This window comes from Bos mutus, unplaced genomic scaffold (assembly GCF_027580195.1).
Source record: "Bos mutus isolate GX-2022 unplaced genomic scaffold, NWIPB_WYAK_1.1 CTG250, whole genome shotgun sequence".
NCBI lineage: Eukaryota > Metazoa > Chordata > Mammalia > Artiodactyla > Bovidae > Bos > Bos mutus.
In genome coordinates this window covers 85,936-100,421 of record NW_027219755.1, presented here as the reverse complement: position 1 = coordinate 100,421, position 14,486 = coordinate 85,936, and the positions used below count along the sequence as shown (strand labels likewise).

Genomic DNA, 14,486 nt, shown 5'->3' with positions numbered 1-14,486 from the left:
CTCATCCCACCCCAAACCCTGCATGTCAAGGGTCAAGAACACCAGACCTTCCTTCCCTCCATCTTCCCATCAACCCTATTCCCACTCCCACCTTCTTCCAGAAAAACTTACAGATGGCTGAATGACAATGGCTAAGTATCCTAACCTAGACCTCAGTTACCATCTCACCTTTGTTTGGAAGATGTCACATGACCTGAATGTTACCCATCAAGCCCGTTCCTCATACCATGCACCGTGCTTAGTGCTTCGCACACCTCATCTCTGAAAAAGTACTTTGTAAACTTTCAAGCATCATTCAGACTACAGTGTGAAGGTATTGTGAGTTCTTGATTTGTCCTGATTACAATTTCATCTTCTAGAAGGTAGAGGAAGAAGTTTTCCTTACAGATTAGAAAACAGAAGAGACCTACACCTTTCCCTGGAAGATCTTCCTAGAATCAAAATATTTCAAAAATTGTCCCCTGAACTCTCAAATTTCCTGGATATTCCTTGACAGAACTTGCATCACAAATACGCTGAGCACCAGTCAGAATGAATGTAAAGGGTCTGCAAACTGAGAGTGTTCTGTGCTCTATGAGAATCTGAACCCAGAGCCCAGAAATGTGGAAGTCCAATCTGAAATCTCTGTCACAAGATCTATATGATACTGGATGCTTGGGGCTGGTGCACTGAGACGACCCAGAGGGATGGTATGGGGAGGGAGGAGGGAGGAGGGTTCCAGATGGGGAACACATGTATGCCTGTGGCGGATTCATTTCGATATATGGCAGAACCAATACAATATTGTAAAGTTTAAAAAAAAATAAAATTAAAAAAAAATGAAATCTCTGTTGCAGGCACAGGTGTGTGCACATAGAAGGGTGCACACATCCTGACCCCACCCCCACCACTGCTGCAGATCTTCAGCAGACCTGCTCTTAACCCACCTTGTGTTGTTAAGACCCACTCATGAAGCTTAGTCTCTGGAGGTTTATAAGGCCACAGAGTGCTTGTTATCAGACCCCTGATAGAGATCTTGTGAAGAGTGAACCTGGAGACAAACTTTAATGACAACTCCCTGTCCTATTTTGCCCTTTCAGTGAGGACAGCTACTTCCTCCTTGCCCAGATGTTGCACCATTTTATAAAACAGACTGTTTCTATTCTGCAGCAAATCATTTGGCTGACCAGTTTCTTTCCGTCTCCCTGAATCCAAAACCTGTAAACAGCAAAAAGAAACCCATTAGTACATAATGTCTCCCAGTAACATATTATAACTCAGACAATATTTCAAAAAGTGGCAGCATAGGGAAACAGAGAAAATCTATTTGGGTGGTAGGGCTGGCTGATGTTTTAATAGTTCAACTAATTTGTTTTACTAGGCAGACAAAGGCCTAAGCTAACCTTTTAATATTATAATGTTATAGGAAAGAAAGAAAATATGACTACTAGTACTCTATAGCATCTTATTTTATGTTCAGGGCATTTGGGGTTGTTATCATTAGCACTTTTAACACTCAGACTCTGAGCTTTGAGGCAATTTGTACAGATTCACAGAGTTGGCAAATATCTTCATTCAAGAAAATCAAATTCCATTTATCTAAAAAGTAGGTTGGTGTCATACGAACCAGAAAGCAGTGCCCTGACAACAAATTAATGGTCGATTTGAGAATCTGAGCAATATTTGGGGAAAAAAGCAAAGGCTTCCAGGATTTCTTAAGGATCCTGGATTATGCCAGCTTCTAAGAGGAACAGAATCCTTGTCCAAGGGATTGAGATGCTTCTTGAAGCTGGATGTGGTTGTAGTTTATTCTTCTGAGAGAGAAAGCCTGGCAAAAGGAGCTGGTACATAAGCAGCTTTTGCAAAACTGCTCTGCACAGAAGAAATCTCTAGAAATCCAGTTTTCTCTTTGGATAAGACTAAAGAAGCAAGTAAGAAATTGAGCTCCAAATTCCAGTGATCATGGGTTACAGAGCACATGGGGCCAGCCCAACCTGAACTGCCTAGGATCTGAATCTGTTTCCATAAATTATCTTTCTTTCCTTGTTTCTCTTTCTTTCTTCAGCTGCTTTCCTTTCACCCCTGTTATTGCTCATTAATAAGTCTGCTAAATGCAAACTGAAAGGGAGAGGAAGGGGTCCTTCACTCTGCCTTTCTACTTATTAGTGACTTTGGTTAATGGTTCTGGATGGGGAAAAAGTGTCTGAAACAATTGGCCCAAGTGATATAATTATAAAACTGTTCTGATGTTCAGTAGTATTTAATTCATTTAGGTCATATTTGAAATAAATGCATATTAAGAGAATATACTGGATGAGCTTCCCTGGTGGCTCAGTGATAAAAGAATCTGCCTACTAATGCAGGAGTCTTGTGTTCCATCCCTGGTTCAGAAAGCTCGCACATGCCACAGAGCAACTAAGCCCATGTGCCATAACTACAGAGCCTGTGGTCTAGAGCCCAGGAGCCTCAGCTATTGAGCCTACATGCCTAGAACCCATGCTCCACAACAAGAGAGCCCATGCAATGAGAAGTCTGCACACGGCAATGAAGAGTAGCCCCTACTTGCTGCAACTAGAGAAAAGTCTGTGTAGCAAGGAAGACCCAGCACAGCCTAAAATAAACAAATAAATAAAAGTTGATGTATGGCAAAACCAATACAATATTGTAAAGTAATTAATCTCCAATTAAAATAAATAAATTTATATTTTTTAAAAAAGTTTTTTTTTTTAATTTTTAAACAGAATGCAGGAACTCTAAACAACATACAGGTTGTTTTTCAACATATAAGTACTACAATAAATTTAATCCTTTCCATTTAATTGGAAACATTTATTAGTCTCATAAATGCCATTTTCCTGTTAATCATTTGTTTACTACTGTGAATCACTGCTAAGGGTAGCCTTCTCAAAAGAGTCTGAGAATAATCGAATCTGTTTCATCCACTTAATGGGCTTCCAAGGTAACTCAGTGGATAAAGAATCTGCCTGCAATGAAGGAGACACAAGAGACACAGGTTCGATCCCTGGGTTGGGAAGATCCCCTGGAGAAGGGCATAGCAACCTATTCCAGTATTCTTGCCTGGAAAATCATATGGACAGGGGAGTCTGGTGGACTACAGTCCATAGGATCATAAAAAGTCAGACATGACTGAGCAACTTTCACTTTCACATCTGCATAATAATTTAAATGTTCAGTGAAAGTTGCTCAGTCATGTCCAATTCTTTATGACCCCATGGGACTGTAGTCCACCAGGCTCCTCTGTCCATGGTAAGAATACTGGAGTGGGTAGCCATCCCCTTCTCCAGGGGATCTTCCTGACCCAGGGATTAAACTCAAGTCTCCTGCATTGCAGGTGGAATCTTTACCCTCTGAGCCACCAGGGAAGCCCTGTAACTTGGCATGTCAATTTAGATGTCTCACATGTGCAATTCTACTTAAGCATAGCATAACAGAACGTAACTACCACTCCTGATGTTGAAGAAGAAAAACTGCAGTTTTAAAACACTGGTCTCCACACATCTACGTCAATTAATCTATGAAACAGTACACAAGAATTGGAGAAAAGACAGTTTCTATGGTAAATAGTACTGGGAAAGCTGAACACCTGAAGATATATGAAATTAGACACTCCCTCACATCATGCACAAAAATAAACTCAAAATGGCTTCAAGATCTAATATAAGGCTGGGAACTACAAAACTAAATGAAAATACAGGCAAAAGACTCTTTGATATAAATCATAGCAATATTTTTTTTTAGATTAGTCTCCCAAAGCAAAAGAAATAAAAGCAAAAACAAATGGAACCTAATCAAACTTAAAAGCCAAGGCTCACGTAGGGGCTACAAGAGCTGAGATGGGACACAGACTGAAAAAAGGCCAGAAATAGAATTTTACCAACTTAGCCTTTACATTTACTGGTTTGGTCAAAAAATCTAGATATTTCAGAACAAATAAACATAAAGCAAATCCAAATTCTCATTATGTACAGAAAAATAGGTATAATTTTGGATTTTTAACATCCCTTATAAGAAAAAGCTCCTACAATCTCCCGTTAGGTCCCCAACTCCTTGTAACCCGAGATAAACTATTGACTAAACCACATATTCAAGTTGGTATGATAACAATCCCCAAATCCTAGGATCTCTCCAGGAACCCCAACCCTGAACTGCTTATCAAGCTCTAGTACGTTAAGTAAAAATACATTATGTTGGATGAGTAAGTTAGTTACATAAGCTCAATGAAGATGTGTTTATGAAGCCTGTTTATGTGCAGATATTCCAGACAGCTGTCCTAGACATAAAAATGAAATGGATGCACTGCAAGATAATTTGATCCATTTTCACTGGCAGGATGTCATCAGAGATAAAGAATGCAGGGAGAGGTGGGTGAGTGCACCAAGAGGTGGTGGTGCCCAGGAGAGGATGGAGGAGAAGCCTGGTAAGAAAGATGCTGGGAAATGATGACAACAATGGAGAGAGATCCCGCTGCACAACAAGCAGAGTTGGGAGGGGGAGATCTGAGTGTCAGATTTGTCTCTGGCTGCCAGGTGATGACACGGGATAGCTGTCCAACCCTGAAAGGTGGGTCCTCATCGGTAAAATGGGTACCTGTGATTTTCTCAGTGACTGGACAATGTGGCGACTATTAACTCAAAATCCTGTCTTGGGTCTTGAAATAGTAAATCATTCTTCTCACTGGGGAGGGATGAAGGCTGGGTCAGGGTGACCTCCACAGCCACGTTCCCAAAGCTGCTGCCTTTGCACACAAGCGCGCCCCCTCCATAAAGTATTTCTTCTCCCCAACTGTACTTCCTACCTCAGTGTTAGTTATCTTTCCTCTGAAAACTTGAGTGAAATCTCTTGCAGTGTTTTTGAAGGAGCTTTTCTCTTCTCAAATGTTCTAATTGCAATATATAGGTTTATGAAAGAAAAGTACCATTAAGGTGAAAAATAGAATTTAAGTAAAACTCTAGTTAGGTTGAGCTGTTTTATGCTTTTCAGGCGGGTGTGTTACAACCATTTCTGATTTTCACTTCTGTGGGAAAAATTCTAAGTAGAGGTTTGAGATGAGGAAGAAACAAAAAATATAAAACCATAAGATGGACTATAAACAGAAGAGGTGGGATCTGAGTTTCTCAGCTCTGCTTTTGGTTCTTCATCATTCATTTCCAGAGAATTCTCTGAGGACAGTGAAAGTGTTGACCACAGATAACACTGTTGGAGCAAGTGCAGATTGTCACATGCTTCCTTTGTTCACACCAACAGGAGAATCTGGGTGATATGAAGGCAGCAGTGTGCAGAGACTGGAGGGAAGAGCTGGGCTGTTGGCTGCAGAGAAAGCAGGTCACGAGCACCCAGATACTCTGAAAAACTACAGGAAGAACCCTCTAGTGTAGAGAGAGTGGTGAGTCTTAGGATAAAGAGCATTTCTAATTTGTCTGTCTTGCTCCACTGTTTTGTGGCAACAGGGAAAGTAAGGAAGATTATATTAGCTGTCATTATGACTCCATCATGTTTAATAAACTTAATACTGAGAGAACTTTGTGAAATCGAATTCTAAGCCTGACACATGAATGGTGCTTAATGAACTAAAGCAGGGAAAACCCCTTTGGAGAGACAACACATAAACAAAGCTATTAATTAGGTTACAATTGTTTCCCAACAAGCCCTTTCTCTGATTTACTTACAGTGAACAAAACCATATCCATCTAATAATTTCAAGATTTTTGATAAAAGTGACAATTTGGAAAATATATAGATGTCTAAGTTTGAGATTAATCATGCTCTATCCCTATGATGAAATTTTACTCAGCTTTAAGAACTGAGCTGTGGAAAATTAATAAAAGACATGGGGAATTTTAAGAATACAAAAAAATTCTGGTAATGAAATATTCTGTCTTGCAGAATAAAATAAATTATTAAAATGGCTCTAATGTTATCCAAATAATTATAGCACTATATAACTGCCACTTTCTGGTGGTGGGTATTTTGTAACCTTCCCTTTATGAGATTTTCTTCTGTTTTCCTATTTTTATCTTGCACATTTATTGCTTTTTTATAACAAAAAAATATTTTTATGGATTAGATTCAATTAAAATAGAATTAAAAAAACATATTCATCTATCTTTCTGCAGAAGTATTCATGTGCAATAAAATGTAATTATTACACCTTATCACTTGCAATGATAGGACTTTATGGTGACAACCCTGTTGGTTATGCCCTTCATCAGCACCTGTCACTTCCCCAGCTACTCCTTAAGGCCGGTCACCTGCCTTCTGGAGCATAGGCTTTGAAACAGATTGACTCATCTTTATGTCCACACTAAAGCTTTCAGAATAGACAGTCACCTGCTTTCCAGAAAGGAAGGAGGTACAGTCATCCCTCTGTGTGGGAATAGTTCCAGAACACTGGAACGAAGTGAATATGGCAGTAAAATGAGTCATATGAATGTTCTGGTTTCCCAGAATGTACAGAAGTTATGTTTGCATGACACTGGCCTATCAAGTGTGCAATAGCATTATGTCTGAGAAAACAATATAGAGACCTTAACCTAAAAACAATGCATTGCTTAAAAAAATACTAACCAACAGATGAGACTTCAGCAAGTCATAGCAGTAACATTGATGTTATAGATCACCAGAGAAACTATAATGATTGTGAAAAAGTTTGACATATAATGAGAATTACCAAAATGTGAGACAGAGAATTGGAATGAGGAAATACTGTTTGAAAAATGGCGCCCATAAACTTGCTCAATGCAGGGTTATGATAAGTTCTCAATTTGCAAAAATGCAGTACCTGGGAAGTACAATAAAAAAGCTATGTCTATTTCTAAAGCAAGAAATACAAATAAGGTTCAAATTGGGAAAGGATGTCAAGGTTGTATATTGTCACTCTTCTTACTTAACATATATGCAGAGTACATCATGCAAAATGTCAGCCTGGATGAAGCTCAAGCTGGAATCAAGATTGCTAGGAGAAATATCAATAACCTCAGATATGTAGATGACACCACCCTTATGGCAGAATCAAAGAGGAACTAAGGAGCCTCTTGATGAAAGTGAAAGAGGAGAGTGAAAAAAGCTGGCTTAAAACTCAGCATTCAAAAGACAAAGATCATGGCATCCAGTGCCATCACTTCATGGCAAATAGATGGGGAAACAATGGAAACAGTGACAGACTACTTTCCTGGGCTCCAAAATCACTGTAGACAGTGACCACAGCCATGAAATTAAAAAGATGCTTCCTCCTTGGAAGAAAAGCTATGACAAACCTAGACAACATATTAAAAAGTTGAGACATTATTTTGCCAACCAAGGTCCGTCTAGTCAAAGCTATATGGTTTTTCCAGTAGTCATGTATGGATGTGAGAGTTTGACCATAAAGAAGGCTGAGCACCAAAGAATTGATGCTTTCAAACTGTGGTAATAAAGAAGACTCTTGAGAGTCCCTTGGACTGAAAGAATATTAAACCGGTAAATCCTAAAGGAAATCAACCCTGAATATCCATTAGAAGGACTGATGCTAAAGCTGAAGCTACAATACTTTAGCTATGTGATGCAAAGAGCTGACTTATTGGAAAATACTCTGATGCTGGGAAAGATTGAAGGCAGGAGGACAAGGGGACAACAGAGGATGAGATGGTTGGACAACATCACAGACTCAACAGACATGAGTTTGAGCAAACTGGGACATAGTGAAGCACAGGGAGGCCTGGTATGCTGAACTCCATGGGGTTATGAACAACCAGACATGACTGAGCGACTGAACAACAACAATTTTCAGGAAAGAGAGGAGAAACTAATAGAAAATTACATTACTGGAGGTTTGTATCAAATTTTACAAGGAAGGATACATTGAAAAATTGAACATAAATGAAAACAACTAAAATGGTAAGAGTCTTACCGATATCTGTTGACAGTCAATGACATTGCTCAACCTGTGTGTGATGGTCAGCACAGTGCAGTGAGCAAATTTCTCACGAATTTTTTTTTGTATTAACTCATCAGTTCTAGAATCAAAGAAATTGATTCAGTTCAGTAAAAACAGGAAAAGCAGACTTTTGACTTAAAAATATCATGATACTTTTAATAATGTTTTTAAAAATCAATGAAATCTCGTTGTATTATGTATAATCTTAATGTATAATCTCGTTCCAAAAAAAACTAAGTATAAAAAGTCTATTTAGAGATTTACTGTTTTTCAAAAATGGAAAATAGTCTTCCCTCAAAATTGCTTGAGATTATAATGAGCTGGATTTAGGAATCTAGTTCTCTCAGGATGCCTCATAACAACATTAACCCTTTATAACATGTCTTGGTTTTTCCTTTGTTTTATGGAATTAATATTATAAAGAAATATCCATGAGGCCAAGAGAACACTTAGAAACATTTCTAAGCATCACTAAATGTTTTCCATTTACCACCTTTATTTTTTTTTAATTTTTTAATTAATTTTATTTTATTTTTAAACTTTACATAATTGTATTAGTTTTGCCAAATATCAAAATGAATCCACCACAGGTATACATGTGTTCCCCATCCTGAACCCTCCTCCCTCGTCCCTCCCCATACCATCCCTCTGGATCATCCCAGTGCACCAGCCCCAAGCATCCAGTATCGTGCATTGAACCTGGACTGGCATCTCGTTTCATACATGATATTTTACATGTTTCAATGCCATTCTCCAAAATCTTCCCACCCTCTCCCTCTCCCACAGAGTCCATAAGACTGTTCTATACATCAGTGTCTCTTTTGCTGTCTCGTATACAGGGTTATCGTTACCATCTTTCTAAATTCCATATATATGCGTTAGTATACTGTATTGGTGTTTTTCCTTCTGGCTTACTTCACTCTGTATAATAGGCTCCAGTTTCATCCACCTCATTAGAACTGATTCAAATGTATTCTTTTTAATGGCTGAGTAATACTCCATTGTGTATATGTACCATAGCTTTCTTATCCATTCATCTGCTGATGGACATCTAGGTTGCTTCCATGTCCTGGCTATTATAAACAGTGCTGCAATGAACATTGGGGTACACGTGTCTCTTTCCCTTCTGGTTACCACCTTTAGAATTCAAGGATTCAGATTCAAGGTTTCTTAGATCTCAGCTCCATACCTTGGATCCACATTTGATGTGGCTTTGTCAATAATCAATATCTGATTTTTCTTGAGAATAGTCCGAGCAAGGCACACCAGTTGTCTCTGTCCAACACTTAAGTTCAATGCAGATTCTGCTAATTCAGTATTCATTTTACCAGAAAGATGTTCAAAGGTGTCTTTAAGTTGCACCTGTAGATACAGAAAGAACAACATTTTCCTAAGTAAACTGTTACTGAAGTAGACAAACCTCTTACACATTAGAATTCTGACGTCCTTATGTATCTTACATGGACTTCTTATGTATCTTACATGTATAGCCAGGTGAAGGGGAGAGCTTTTTCCAAAGAGCATTCACTGAGAAAGATGGTGGAGTCAAGTCAGGACAGAAAGATCTCAATGTCCCCCATCCCTGCCACAGGACAGCCTCCAGAAACTGCACCAAGGGATTAGTTAAGGAAGTTTCTCAAAAAATGAAGCTATTTCTCCCAATGTGGTTTAAACAGAAAAGTTAAAACAATCTTTATGGTTGAGTCAAGCTTCTCAACATTCATTCTGCATAGGAGTTGGTACACTAAAGAAAAACTTCAAAACTTTTACAGTAAGTCTTTTTCTCTGAAGATAAAATCTTACCAGCACATTTGGTTTTAGAAAAGGCAGAGGAACCAGAGATCAAATTGCCAACATCCGCTGGATCATTGAAAAAGCAAGAGAGTTTCAGAAAAACATCTATTTCTGCTTTATTGACTATGCTAAATCCTTTGACTGTGTGGATCACAATAAACTGTGGAAAATTCTGTAGGAGATGGGAATACCAGACCACCTGACCTGCCACTTGAGAAACCTGTATGCAGGCCAGGAAGCAACAGTTAGAACTGGGCATGGAACAACAGACTGGTTCCAAATAGGAAAAGGAGTACGTCAAGGCTGTATATTGTCACCCTGCTTATTTAACTTATATGCAGAGTACATCATGAAAAACGCTGGGCTGGATGAAGCACAAGCTAGAATCAAGATTTCTGGGAGAAAATATCAATAACCTCAAATATGCAGATGACCCCACCCTTATGGCAGAAAGTGAAGAACTAAAGAGCCTCTTGATGAAAGTGAAAGAGGAGAGTGAAAAAGTTGGCTTAAAGCTCAACATTCAGAAAACTAAGATCATGGCATCCAGTCCCATCACTTTATGGAAAATAGGTGGGTAAACAGTGGAAACAGTGACTGACTTTATTTTGGGGGGCTCCAAAATCACTGCAGATGGTGATTGCAGCCAAGAAATTAAAAGATGCTTACTCCTTGGAAGGAAAGTTATGACCAACCTAAACAGCATGTTAAAAAGCAGAGACATTACTTTGCCAACAAAGGTCCGTCTAGTCAAGGCTATGGTTTTTCCAGTAGTCATGTATGGATGTGAGAATTGGACTATAAAGAAAGCTGCGCACTGAAGAATTGATGCTTTTCAACTGTGGTGTTGGAGAAGACTCTTGAGAGTCCCTTGGACTGCAAGGAGATCCAACCAGTTCATCTTAAAGGAGATCAGTCCTGGGTTTTCATTGCAAGGACTGATGTTGAAGCTGAAACTCCAGTACTTGGCCACCTGATGTGAAGAACTGACACATTTGAAAAGACCCTGATGCTGGGAAAGATTGAGGGCAGGAGGAGAAGGGGTTGACAGAGGATGGCATGGTTGGATGGCATCACTGACTCAATGGACATGGGTTTGGGTAGACTCCGGGAGTTGGTGATGGATAGGGAGTCCTGGCGTGCTGTGGTTCATGGGGTGGCAAAGAGTTGGACATGACTGAATGACGGAACTGAACTGAAAATACACAAATTCAAACAATTGCAAACTTCACCTTATACATTAGTAATCCTGGAACCTGCTCTGGTGATGGTTCTTTCCCAAGTTTAATTCTATAAATAGTGGACCAATCAAGTGCATTTTATTCAATATCATAAATGTCTTGCAGTGAATGAAAACTCATGAAAAATAAGACACAACATATTATTTCCCCCAGAAAATGAATATCAGATCAGATCAGTCGCTCAGTCGTGTCCGACTCTTTGCGACCCCATGAACTGCAGCACGCCAGGCCTCCCTGTGCATCACCAACTCCCGGAGTTCACTCAGACTCACGTCCATCGAGTCAGCGATGCCATCCAGCCATCTCATCCTCTGTCGTCCCCTTCTCCTCCTGCCCCCAATCCCTCCCAGCATCAGAGTCTTTTCCAATGAGTCAACTCGTCGCATGAGGTGGCCAAAGTACTGGAGTTTCAGCTTTAGCATCATTTCTTCCAAAGAAATCCCAGGGCTGATCTCCTTCAGAATGGACTGGTTGGATCTCCTTGCAGTCCAAGGGACTCTCAAGAGTCTTCTCCAACACCACAGTTCAAAAGCATCAATACTTCAGCACGCAGCCTTCTTCACAGTCCAACTCTCACATCCATACATGACCACAGGAAAAACCATAGCCTTGACTAGACGAACCTTTGCTGGCAAAGTGATGTCTCTGCTTTTGAATATGCTGTCTAGGTTGGTCATAACTTTCCTTCCAAGGAGTAAGCGTCTTTTAATTTCATGGCTGCAGTCACCATCTGTAGTGATTTTGGAGCCCAGAAAAATAAAGTCTGACACTGTTTCCAAGAATATGGATATAGGTGATGTTTATATTAATCTATCTTCATAAAGTTATACTCCACAAATTATAAAAAACAAACTTTTAACTGCCAAAGATAATCTGAAGCTACATTTGGTGGTAGGGATCAGTTCTGGAGAAGGAAATGGCAACCCACTCCAGTGTTTTTGTCTGGAGAATCCCAGGGGCGGGGGAGCTGGTGGACTGACGTCTATGGGGTCACACAGAGTCGGACACGACTGAAGTGACTTAGCAGCAGCAGCAGGGATCAGTTCAATAAATATTTATTTTGGAAAAGTATTATAGAGAGAGAACCAAACTCAGGCTTTCCTTGAAGTTGAATAACAAAGAAGAAATACACTCCAAATTAAGAGACCAACAGATTGATGAGTGATGGCTGATAAATTATGCAACATTTTACAATGTCAGATAACAGCACACCAAGGATGAGTGAGCAGTGTTTTTAATTTTTCATTTTTCAGGTATCCTAAATGCTGGAGCACATCTATGAATATGAACCTGAATTGTGTTCCAGATGGGAGTCTGATCACATGAAAAGGGAATTCTGAGTTAGGATTAAATATGGTATTTGTAGGTAGTGTTAGCATGAAAAGTACATAAAATCTAAAGAGTAAGCTTTGGATTGTGGTGCAAGTAGTTGGACTTGCTTAAAGCTGACATCCTGACTCACACTTGCTTCTGACTTGGATGACATCTCATCACTAATTTGATTTTATACTTTCCTTCGAGTTTGTCCATATCGGCGCCACAAGGAAAAAGGGTTGTGAGAGGCAATGTTTTTCAGAAAATTAATTTCTGAGATTCTGTCTTCATTTATAAATCAGGGATGGTTATGAGAATATATGAATATGAAGGCCCTCTGTATTGTAATGATAAAATCAAATTATAATTAAGTATTAAAATGGGAAAAAAGGACAATAGAAGCAGAGACAATAATAACTAGAAGCTACAATTAGAGAATCTGAAAACATATCAGATAATAGTATAATATTACTGTTAAATTTATTGATTGACATGACTGTGTTAGGACACATAAGGGAATGTCCTTGTTCTTACAAGGTGTACATTTTTGTATTTAAAGGTGAAATCCAACTTTTAATAAACATTTCTACAACTTACAAACAATTCAGCAAAATATAGATTATATTGATGGAGAAAATATGGGAAGACACTAACAGCTGATGAATCCAGATGAATGTGTATGTGTTCATCACGCTATTCCTTCCATGTTCCTGTGATTTGAACATTTTAAAACAATAAATTGGAGGCTTGGGACTCCCTGAGGGTCCAGTGGTTAAGAATCCACCTGCCAATGCACAGAACATGGGTTTCATCCCTGGTCCAGGATGATCCCATGGCAAGAAGCAAGTGAACCCATGTGCCACAACTACTAAGCCCAACTCTAGAGCCCACAGGCTACAACTCCTGAGCCTGCAGGCCACAGTTCTGAAGCCTGTGTGCTCCAGAGTCCAGGTGTCACAACAGGAGAAGCTATGTCAGTGAGAAGCTGTGCACTGCCATTAAGATTAGCCCCTGTTTGCCACAACTAGAGAAAGCCTAGAAGCAGCAATGAACAACCAGCACAGACAAAGGGGAAAAAAAAAAAAAATGGAGACTTGAAGCCAGACAGCCTGAGCATAAATCCTGCCTGGCTCTGCCAACTGGGCAAGTTTCTAAACTTATTCTACCTTAGCTTCCTAAGCTCTAAGACTATAATATCATAATTGTAAAGATGGGTACCTCCTAACATTGATAGAGTATAAAATGAATCAGTACATGTAGAATTTATGACAGATCAATAGATATTGCCCAATATTAATAATGCTGTCAGCTAGCCTCTCTTCATGTTCTGCTCCATTTTCCTCCTTTGCATGTATTAACACTGAGGCCTTGTTATGTATGCATCGACTTGTTTTCCACCTTCTCCAAGAGAATTTAAGCTCCAAGGGTAGAGATTTTGTCTTTTGATGACTGTGATAGCCCTACAATCTGCTACACTGCATGTCTAACAAGCTCTCAGGAGATATTTGTTGCCTTAATGAAGGCATGAGTGAATCCCATCATGTAACACATCTGTTCCTATAAATTAGAAAATAAATCCACATATATAAATAATTTATACGTAACACTATCTTCTTATTAAGTTTAAGTGTAAAAGGAATATATTATAACAATTAACTGGGTCAAAGATATCACAACCTCACACTTTAAACAGTGGAAAGCACTGAAAAAGTTATGATTTAAGGAAAATGGAGTAAATAATACTATTCAAAACTATACATCTCAGTAGAGAATCCTTCAGACTGTTTTTGAGTTTGGGAAAATAACAGAATATAGCAAAATTGAAAAATAATACACTGAAATTGAAGGCACCCTATTTCTATCACTATAAACATTTCAATGTAACCTACTAATGTACTGAATCTACCAACCAGGCACCAACACCCCGCTCAGGAGATCAACACAGATGTCAGACGGTTTCTATATTAACCTTCTTACTTTTCAAAAAGAAAGGCTGCTGTGGACTGAAGGAGAAAGGGAAATGCAATCTACAGACGGGGAAGAACTTTTACTAGAGCAGGACAGGCAGTAAAGGAAGTAAAGGGAGAGCCCATTCATCTAACACAAGGCCCGGAAGTGAACATGTGATCTGTCTCCACCACAAGGACTGAACCACTGCATCAGTGGTTCCTGATGCAGAGGCTGTTGATGCCCAGGTTTCTGTATCTCGGTTTCCTGTGTAATGA

At 39.2% G+C, this 14,486-nt stretch overlaps 1 protein-coding gene across 1 annotated transcript in view; it reads right to left on the bottom strand.

The window, feature by feature from the left end:
• Positions 1 to 1,062: 1,062 nt before the first annotated feature.
• The window catches only part of LOC102286098 (ATP-binding cassette sub-family C member 4), a gene marked incomplete at its 5' end in the record, with an annotated part of 98,122 nt that continues 84,698 nt past the window's right edge, over positions 1,063 to 14,486 (bottom strand). Inside the window, 3 exons of the mRNA XM_070366901.1 lie at positions 1,063 to 1,197; positions 7,886 to 7,991; positions 9,102 to 9,274. Of these exons, the coding sequence (XP_070223002.1) occupies positions 1,063 to 1,197; positions 7,886 to 7,991; positions 9,102 to 9,274 (414 nt within the window). The remainder of the gene's footprint in view (positions 1,198 to 7,885; positions 7,992 to 9,101; positions 9,275 to 14,486) is intronic.